Source organism: Neovison vison, chromosome 5 (assembly GCF_020171115.1).
Source record: "Neovison vison isolate M4711 chromosome 5, ASM_NN_V1, whole genome shotgun sequence".
NCBI classification, from domain to species: domain Eukaryota; kingdom Metazoa; phylum Chordata; class Mammalia; order Carnivora; family Mustelidae; genus Neogale; species Neogale vison.
This window is the reverse complement of record NC_058095.1, coordinates 19,830,311-19,840,478: the sequence shown is the minus strand read 5'-3', so window position 1 is coordinate 19,840,478 and position 10,168 is coordinate 19,830,311. Positions and strand designations below refer to the sequence as shown.

General features: G+C 52.1%; 1 protein-coding gene across 1 annotated transcript; it reads left to right on the top strand.

Annotated features, from left to right (window-relative positions):
- Positions 1 to 9: 9 nt before the first annotated feature.
- LOC122906184 (tubulin gamma-1 chain) lies at positions 10 to 4,896 on the top strand. Its single transcript, XM_044247877.1, has 11 exons — positions 10 to 107; positions 426 to 538; positions 722 to 889; positions 1,915 to 1,983; positions 2,257 to 2,336; positions 2,778 to 2,904; positions 3,141 to 3,227; positions 3,347 to 3,496; positions 3,877 to 4,029; positions 4,120 to 4,281; positions 4,470 to 4,896. Exons 1-11 carry the CDS (start codon positions 59 to 61, stop codon positions 4,665 to 4,667), a joined length of 1,356 nt encoding a protein of 451 aa, XP_044103812.1. The 5' UTR covers positions 10 to 58; the 3' UTR covers positions 4,668 to 4,896.
- The last annotated feature ends 5,272 nt before the right edge of the window (positions 4,897 to 10,168 follow it).

The following is a 10,168-nucleotide window of genomic DNA, read 5'->3' as shown; positions in this document are numbered from 1 at the left end:
GCTTGAGAGCCGCGGCTTGGCTGGCGGGAGCGTGTGCAGCGCCGGTGCCTGAGGAGCGATGCCGAGGGAAATCATCACCCTACAGTTGGGCCAGTGCGGCAATCAGAGTGAGCGAACCTCCGGCCCCTCCACTACTTAGGTTCCTTAGATTCTGTGGGATCTCGCTGTGTGATCCTGGATTCCATCTGCCCTTCCCAGAATCGTAGTTTTCCGAAGGCGGGACATGCCTGACCCAGTGTCCAGTTGCCCAACCCCGAGGGGCCCTCCTCTCCCAGTCGCTGGCATACAGCCTTTTCTCCTACATGGGAGACTCCCGAAGCTTGACTTCCTGCCTTCAGACCCAGACGCTCAGTCCCTCAGTTCCTAGCTGGAATCTGCCCAGACCCAGATACCCTCTTTCTCCCCCGTCCGCCCGCCTCCCCCAGTTGGGTTCGAGTTCTGGAAACAGCTGTGCGCCGAGCATGGTATCAGCCCCGAGGGCATCGTGGAGGAGTTCGCCACCGAGGGCACTGACCGCAAGGACGTCTTTTTCTACCAGGTGCCCCCAGCGACTTGGCCAGGGGTTCTGAGGGAAGGGCAGGGGCCTGGTACCGGGAGACCCGCTGGGCAGAGGAACCAGGGCGGGAGGCTTGAGGAGGGAGGGCAGGCAGGAGCCAGAACTGGGAGGATGGAGGGCTGGGCCTTAGCTGATTGTGCCCCCTTGCTGGATGCCCCTTGGCAGGCAGACGATGAGCACTACATCCCCAGGGCGGTGCTGCTGGACTTGGAGCCCCGGGTGATCCACTCCATCCTCAACTCCCCCTATGCGAAGCTCTACAACCCAGAGAACATCTACCTGTCGGAGCATGGAGGAGGAGCTGGCAACAACTGGGCCAGTGGATTCTCGCAGGTCATTTGCTATTCTCTGGCAGGACCCACAACTCCCTTCCTGTGTGAGGACAGGTTGTATGACTTGTCGGAGAGAGAAGAAACCAGATCAAGGATGTATGCGTAGTGGAGAGGGAGAGAGAGATGGCTGAGCAGAGTTCTTTTTTTAAAGTCTACTACATAATATGGTTAAGACTGCACTTGCCAATGCTATGTGCCAGGCTATACTAAATGCTTTACATATAACTTACTTAAACCTCCCCACAACTGTAGAGGTAGATATTATAGGTTCATGGCCTCTTAACTGCTTTTTCAGATTCCAGAAAGCTGTGAAACCAAAAGATGATTTATAACTTATTTAGTAGCAAAACAAAATATTGGGTGCCTGGGTGGCTCATTCAGTAGAGCATGTGACTCTTGATCTTGGGGATTGTGAGTTCGAGACCCACGTTGGGTGTAGAAATTATTTAAAAATAAAATCTTTAAAAATAAACAACAAATCTCAGTGGAGATCAGCTATTTTAGCTTCTATCCAACTTGTCATTACTCATATGTGTCATTGCAGAAATATTCTGAGGGAAGAATAATAATTAATATTAATTATTAATTAATTAATCATTAATATATTACAATATTTGATTAACACACATTAGACACCCACTGGCGTTTTACTTAACATACATCATAAATACCATAGTATCTTACTTGAACGGGAAATATTTGAATCCCAAAACGTACCTGGCCCCAAGAATTTTAAATAAGGCATTGAAGAGTTGTATTATTCCCTTCTTTATACAGATGAGGAAACTGAGTAATGTGCCCAGAGTCACTTGGTTAAATAAAACTAGAACTAATACATGACCCGGATGTACCGTCTGCTCATACCCACTGTGCTTTACTGCCTCTCAATACAAATGAAAAGCAGGGCTACTATGCTCCACAAAAGGACTTCTGTGGTTCTGTAAAGAAAATCCAGGGTGGCTCTTCTGAGGTCAGAGTCCTTGTCCATGGTCCTGTCCCACTCTGACACTCCCCATGTCTGTACAGGGAGAGAAGATCCATGAGGACATTTTCGACATCATAGATCGGGAGGCAGATGGCAGTGACAGTCTAGAGGTGAGTGTCTTAGGAATGCTGGTGGGAGTTGTCATAGGAAAGGCTTGACGACACCCTTTAGAAGCCACCTGTTAGGTATAAGACCTCCCCATGTGCCCTTTCCACTGAACAAGCCACTGGGCTTTGTTGGACACAAAGCAGGGTCTCCTAAGCTGTAGGTGTGGGGGAGGGAAGTGGAGGAGAGGCCTCGGGAAAATAGGAGTCCTAGAAGTTGTAGGATGGGTCCAGTTTGCAATGCAATACCTAGACACTGACTGCCCCTTCCCCATGCAGGGCTTCGTGCTGTGTCACTCCATCGCTGGGGGGACAGGCTCTGGCCTGGGCTCCTACCTCTTAGAAAGGCTGAATGACAGGTAAGCCTGTGTTTCATGAGGCTGGAAAACTTGGCTTCCCAAGAAGCTGGGAGGACTTTCAGATATGCCTTCCTATTTGCTGGAACAGAGAAAGAATCCTTCTGTTCAGTCCTGTGGTTAGGAAAGGGAAGGTACTATAACCAAGAACCTGATCACACTCTGGGAGTTGGATCCGCAGCTTAGAATCTAGGCCCTAGATGAAGAGATGAAGGTTCAGGGAGCATGGCTGGTTTAGAGTTAGAACCCTAGGTCTGAAGATGTGTCTCTGCCATTCCTCCTTTGGGCTTGCAGACTTCCAAAAGTCAAGTTTCCTTTCTCTGTTGATCCTGTGTCCCACCCCAGTTTCCCCATCTAGGTTCAGCCACTTTCTGACTATCATGACCCCCATGTTTACCAAGTCTCCAGTCTCTTACCCTGACCCTCTTCTCTCAACCCCATTAGGTACCCCAAGAAGCTGGTGCAGACGTACTCAGTGTTTCCCAACCAGGACGAGATGAGCGATGTGGTGGTCCAGCCCTACAACTCACTGCTCACACTCAAGAGGCTGACCCAGAATGCAGACTGTGTGGTGCGTCCTGGATTCTGCCATTCTCCACTCCAGCACCTCTGTCTGCTTTCATCATCTTCCTGCACTTAAAAAGTCCATATTGAGCCCTTTTGTTCCTCAGTCCTGTGCCAGTGCCTTTTGGATGGGTCTTTTTGGCCATGAGGCACCAAAGAAATTAAGTTTCAGAGCCCAGACGCAGGCAGAACTCCTGTTCTTTCTGTCTCCATAAATTTGTCGTTCTCTTCTGCCCCCCCCAGGTGGTGTTGGACAACACAGCCCTGAACCGGATCGCCACAGACCGCCTGCACATCCAGAACCCGTCCTTCTCCCAGATCAACCAGCTGGTGAGCCCCCACTCCCGAACTCTCTGGGCCGGAACCCCTCCTTGCTGGGGTCCGCCTTGGGAAGGGAACCCCCATCCCTCCATGGGGCCAAGGCCCATGCCACGCACTCCTGTCCCCAGGTGTCCACCATCATGTCAGCCAGCACCACCACCCTGCGCTACCCCGGCTACATGAACAACGACCTCATCGGCCTCATCGCCTCGCTCATTCCCACTCCTCGACTCCACTTCCTCATGACGGGCTACACCCCGCTCACCACGGACCAGTCGGTAGGAGCGGTCGCGGCAGGCCCTGCCCTCGCCTTTCTGTCCCCCTGCTGCCCCAGGAGCTGCCCCTTGCGGCCCCCAGAGGCTCTGTGCTCCAGGACGGGCATAGACCGTCCAACTCCACGCTGACCCGCTCTCCTCTCCCCTGTGCCTCTGGCTCCCTCCCCGCAGGGCCCAGGCTCTGTGGGGTCTGCAGACGCTCCCACACAGGGCCATGACCTTGCCGAGCTAAGGAGGACTCAGTCCCACAGCAGAGGCTCAGTATAGACCTGGATCTTGAGACCCTTCCCCAAGAAACCACACTAGCTCAAGTCGGACAGGGCTGAGGCATTGGACGGTGGCCTGAGTGCGGGCCCGGGCCCTGTGGCCCACTGTCCCCTCAGGTGGCCAGCGTGCGGAAGACCACGGTCCTGGATGTCATGAGGCGACTGCTGCAGCCCAAGAACGTGATGGTGTCCACGGGCCGGGATCGCCAGACCAACCACTGCTACATCGCCATCCTCAACATCATCCAGGGGGAGGTGGACCCCACCCAGGTAGGTGAGGCCCCTTCGTGCCACCCCCGGGCCCCGCAGGGGTAGAGGAGAGGCTACCACCACCACTGCTGCTTGCACCCCTCCCCTCAGGTCCACAAGAGTCTGCAGAGGATCCGGGAACGGAAGCTGGCCAACTTCATCCCCTGGGGCCCTGCCAGCATCCAGGTGGCCCTGTCAAGGAAGTCTCCCTACCTGCCTTCAGCCCACCGGGTCAGTGGGCTCATGATGGCCAACCACACCAGCATCTCCTCGGTGAGGCTCACTGTTTACACGTGTCTTCCCATATTTGCTTCCCTGGTTGGGCCTCACCTGTCCACATCCCTGCTGCCCCTGCTTCTGGCTCTCTTAACGTACGGATTGCCCAGCCTTGCTTCCCTAGCTTTCTGGGCCATACTGCTGCTCTAAGTTCTTTGTGACCCCTGCTCTCTGCACACACCAAGCTCTTCGAGCGGACCTGTCGCCAGTATGACAAGCTGCGGAAACGGGAGGCCTTCCTGGAGCAGTTCCGCAAGGAGGACATCTTCAAGGAGAACTTCGACGAGCTGGACACGTCCAGGGAGGTGGTGCAGCAGCTCATCGATGAGTACCACGCAGCCACGCGGCCAGACTACATCTCCTGGGGTGCCCAGGAGCAGTGAGGACCCCAGGACAGGGACCTCATCTGCCTTACTGATTGGCCCAGGCCCTGCCTGACCAGCCACCCCCTCAGAGTACCGATCAGGGACCTCACGTATCTCTTCTTCATAAACACACACACACACATATATATACACACACACACGTACTCTGTACTGGCCTGGGGACATGTTTATGTCTCCTCTTATGAGACTATTTATGTTAAATAAAGCACTGGACATAATAAATCAAGTCACTGGTCTCTTAAAGGCTTGTAGATGTGTGGAAGGGGGATGCCTGTTCTCTCTCCATCACAGTGAAAAGGTCTTCCCCAACTTCCAGCCTCTTCAATGCTGAGCAAATGCCTCCCCTCGCTTTTGCTTCCCCTTCCTCATTTTGGAGAACATGGGTGGGGTCCACTCATGGGAGACATTTCTTTTCAGGGTAAAAAGGCCAACGGATACTGCCTTACTCTCTCATGGCATTCTGGGCCCCAGGTTCCCCACCCCCGCCAAGCCCTCTGTGGATCAGGTGACCCTTCCACCAGTTTTATGTTCCCACATCAGAGTGTCCTGTTAGTCCTCCCAGGAGTAGGCCTGCAGCCACCATCCCTACCGCCAGGCCCTGAGCAAGCAAGAGAGTTGGTCCAAGTGCCTTTCATCTTGTAAGCAGAGTGTGCCAGAGAGCCAGTCCAAGAAAGCCACTGGTCAGGCAGCTGGAGTCCAGGACAAGCAGCTCAGGAGACCAAAGCCAAAGCCTGGACTACATGCAGGGCCAGAGTGGGCCCATAGCTAAGGGTCCATGATTCTGTGAACAGGGGAATCTCCAGTTAAAGGGCCAGTGGCCTCCAGTTAAAGGGCCAGTGGCCTCCACTTCTGGTGGAAGATCGCAAGGAAGTAGTAAATATGTAGTGATCTAAATTCTCAGAATCACAAGAGCAAAGTAGGTTGTCCCTAGGTCATGGTGGATTGTCAGGGCCCCTCTTAGGCACTTATGCCCCCCAAAGGTGAGGTTTGGGGGTAAGAACAACCACGTATGTGGACATTATGCTAGGGTACTTAACATTATTTTGTTCAGTTCTATGAAGTGGTAGATTTTATAAATAAATAGATTTTATAAAGAAACTAAGACTAATTGTGACTAATTTACCAGGTCTCAGACCTAGTAAATGACAGAGTAGGAGTCAAATCCTGATTGGACTGACTGGTATCAGTATTCCTTTGCATTCCAATGCATTCCATTCCATTGCATGTTCTGCCTTTTGGGGTATCTCGTGGGTTAGTGTAGAATCATCCCATTCCTGAGGTCTTCTGGAGCCATTGGATGAGCCCGTGGTTGTCAGAGTGTGTGAGGACCTTGAACAGCTGTGCAGATAGGACAGGTGCAGTCCGCGGGTTGGAGGGAGGGTCAGCCACAACTGGCTTCAGGTAAGCCTGCAAAGTGTCCCCATCCCCCAGGTCAGGGTAGCTGGGGACCTGTGCCTGCCTTCTCATTAGTGTCACCACCAGGATGTCAGGTGCCAAAGCCGGAGGGTCAGCCCAATGGATCAGGATTGGGGCTGGCGGAGCTTAGCACACAGGTGAGGGACCAGCTCCAGAAGGTGTCTGTGAGTCCCTACGGAGGCTGAAAAGTACCCAGGAACTTTGGGCCAACTACGATTTTTTTCTCCTGCTTCATTGTTGACCTGAGGACATCTTTTTCCTTCCATGGACCTACTTATCTTTAATAAAGCCTTGAATATTAACAGTGAAAAGCATTGAGGCCCAACCAAAGGGACTGACAGGCAGAGAATGGGCAGTCAGAGGCTGGGCCCTGGGCTTCCTGAGGGGTGGCAGAGAGGCCATTAGCCTGTCACCACCGCAGTCAAAGCACGAACTTGTCACCTTCAGTTGCCAGGCCCGCAGGAGGCTGACTCAGGAGAGCCGGCCTGGTTGGTGTCAAGCAGCCGCCTGTCGTCTCAGTGCAGAGGACGACTTCAGGGGGAACCAGCGTGCACCTGGGGCCTTCAGGGCTCCACCTCTGGCCCCAGCACCACTGGGCACCTTGCCTGGCTCCTCTCCCTTGACTGCCTCTGCCCCGATGACCAGCCTTTCATCACCTGGGGTAGCCGCGTGAGCAACTGGTGCTGAGTGGGGGTCATGAGCACTGGCAGATGTGGCCACAAGCCCAGGGCCTTCTTTGCCAGACCCAGTTCTAGGGTGAGGAGCCCTAGGGGGAGGAAGCACCAGGCAGTCCAGAGGCAAAGTTGTGTGTGGCTAGGACTCCAGCCACCAATCCAAGCGGGGGATACCCCTGGGCAGATAGGCCTCTCCGGAAAGGCGGGCTGGGTCTGCAAAGACGCCTCTCTTTTCCCCACTGCTGAGGGCCAGGCGCTAGAAACACAGACACACACCTCAGAGCCAGCTTCAAGGCCAGGCCCCTCCCCCAGGTCTATTTCCAGATCACCCATCACCCCAGGCTGGTGCGGCCCCTCCCAGTTCTTGGCCAGTGGCAAACCCCTAGCGTGTCAACTAGAGGGCAGCGAGGAGGCCAGGTGGACAGGGAGGAGGTCCTCTGGGAATCAGGGCAGCAGATGGTGTTGGTGGTGAAAAATCCCTGGTTCCAGAGACTGCAGGCCAGTAAAGTAACTGTCCTGATGAGAGGCGAGGGCAGCTGCAGAGAAAGACGGCTCACGCCCAGAACAGGAACCTCGCTGACTAAACAAATAAGAAAATCAGCCACTTCAGGGTCATATTCCCAGGACCCCCGTGTGATGTGACCCAGGGACAGAGCTCTGGTATCAGGAAGCGCTTTGTAATAGAGAGTGGTGTAAGCGATCTGGAACTCACGAATGTCACTTTGGCAAGCATACCGGCACAAGGAGAAGAGGCGACCACCCCAAGGGTGGGTCGGGAGCTCACGGTCAGTGCAGATGCCAGGCGGGGGTGGTGAGTCAGTCCACTTAGACTCATCCGTGGTCTCCACTGCTCACTCATATGCTCCACCTCCCTAGAAAGGGGCTTGCTGCAGTGGAGAGTCAAATCCACCATCAGGACACCTTCCAGGAAGGCCTATCTCCACCACCTGCTCACCTTCCATCCCTCTTAGGTATCTTAAGCAGATAAGGGGTTGCTCTAAGAAAGTAACGGGAACATTTTAAATTGACAGTCTGATTTTCTAATCCATCATTTATAAGTTTTAATGGAATGCCCTAGGGCCTGATCGCTGCCGTGTGAATTGGTAAAATTGAGTTTCTTGCAAAGCTGCAGGCTCCGTCAATCTCAGCTCTGTGAGACCCAGTGGGAAATGCCCTCCTTGTATCTCTGGCATTGCGATAGTAGTGACCTTGGCCATGGACTCCAGAGGTCCATGCCCTCAAATCCATTATAAATTATGAATAGGGTGACTGAAAGCTCTGAGTCTCGAGAACCCTTCAGATCTGGTTTTAACTAAAATTCCCACATTCCCTAAGTCCTAGAAAACCGGGATAGCTGGTTACCATAAATGAAGAAGAGAACAATGAGAAAATCTTGAAGCAGTAAATATGAATGATCAGGGCTCAATTAAGGTCTGACAGACAGTTGTTCATTTTGCTCATTAATTAAGCAAACATTCATTAAAAATAGAGACCAGGGGGCACCTGGGTGGCTCAGTCAGTTAAGCATCTGCCTTCAGCTCAGGTCATGATCCCAGGGTCCTGGGATCGAGCCCCGCTTTGAGCTCCCTGCTCATGGGGAAGCCTGCTTCTCCCTCTCCCACTCCCCCTGCCTGTGTTCCCTCTCTTGCTGTGTCTCTCTCTGTCAAATAAATAAAATCTTAAAAAAAAAAAAAAGACCAAGTTGCCCATCAAGCTTCATAATGAACCCCACCTAAGGAGTTTTCCAATTTTATTGGGGGTAGGGAATATATATACTACAATTAACTTAAATGAAATAGGTATAATATATTAATATAACTTTTGCATGTGATCATATATTATTCTGCTTTTGTTTTTAAACTCTGTAAGCTGCCCACCCAACATGGGGCTTGAACTCATGACCCTGAGATCAAGAGTCTTATACTCTACCGAGCAGCCCCCATTATTCTGTTTTCTTAATTAAATGTCTCAAAATATAGGTTGCAAAATTTTAAGTGCTACAAGTAAAATAGTACATGAAATAATATTGAAATAATTACTGAACATTTAATATATACCAACTACTGTTCTAAGCACTTTACATATATGAGCTCATTTGACAGTAACTACATAGATAGACACTGTCTCATCTGGATGTTTACAAACAAGGACACTGAAGCTCAGAGTCACAAAGGCTGGGCAATAGTCTTACCTCCCCTGGGAAGAGAAAACTTAGGGGTACCTTGGTGGCTCAGTTAAGCATCTGCCTTTGGCTCAGGTCATGATACCAGAGTCCTGGGATGGAGTCCTGAGTCAGGCTCCCTATGCAGCGGGAAGCCCGCTTCTTCCTCTGCCTGCTGCTCCCCCTGCTTGTGCTCTCTCTCTATCTCTCTGAAAAATAAGTAAAATCTTAAAAAAGAAAGAAAGAAAGAAAGAAACTTAGGAAGAGATGCAGTAACTGTCACATATATGGTGGGGTGTGGGCTGCAGGAGGGAAGGGCCTCTACCATGACCCTCTAGGGAGCAGAACGGGGCCGGTGGAGGGAACTAAGAAGGGGCAGGTTGCAGCTCTGTGGGAGGAAGAACATCTACACGCTCACTGCTGTCTTCAGGTGGCAGGAGCGACCACAGGGACTGTGAGTACCCCCTTCACTGAACTCGGTCAAGCAAGTTCTGCGTGATGACTAGCCCAGAACGGTCAAGTCCTAGGACACAGATGAGGCAACCTTCAATGTGTCTTCCAGCCTTGGGATTTAGGAATTTCTTGGAAACCAATTTTGTTTATAATAAAGCATATTCCTTTTTAATTTGTATTTATATTTCTTTTTTAACAAGGCTCCACGCCCAGCGTGAAGCCCAATGCGGGGCTTGAACTCATGACCCTGAGATCAAGACCTGAGCTGTGTGATCAACAGGCGGACACACTCAACCAACAGAGCCATCCAGGCCTCCCCAGGAGTTCATTTTTAAAACAAATATATTAAGGCCTACTGTGTGCCTGAACCCTTTGCAGGAACTGGGGATCTTAGGTGCATAAGCTCAGGTCCCGAATGTCAAGAAATTCTCACCCTGAGACACCCACGCGGCAAAGTGACAGTTAAGGTGGTAGGCGCACACCAGCAGGATGGCCGCAGTGTGTTCTTGGTAAATATTTACTGAGTGTTAGCAAGAACGAAAGGCTATGCAAGGCCTGTGTGGGAGTCACAGGGGAACGATCAGTTGACAGGGTCTTGAATTCTGAGGGAAGCTCTCCAAGCGGAGACGTACAGGAAGGTTGGGGGGGCTCGCATGTGCCCCTCGCAGGGGGCTCTGCTGGCAGGGAAGCTGAGAGATGGAATTTACTTCTCCTCTGGGGGCTCAGCCACCCCCTTCCTGTCAGCTGGGAAGGGGAAGCTCACACCAGGCAAATGAGGCCACCAGAGCCCACCT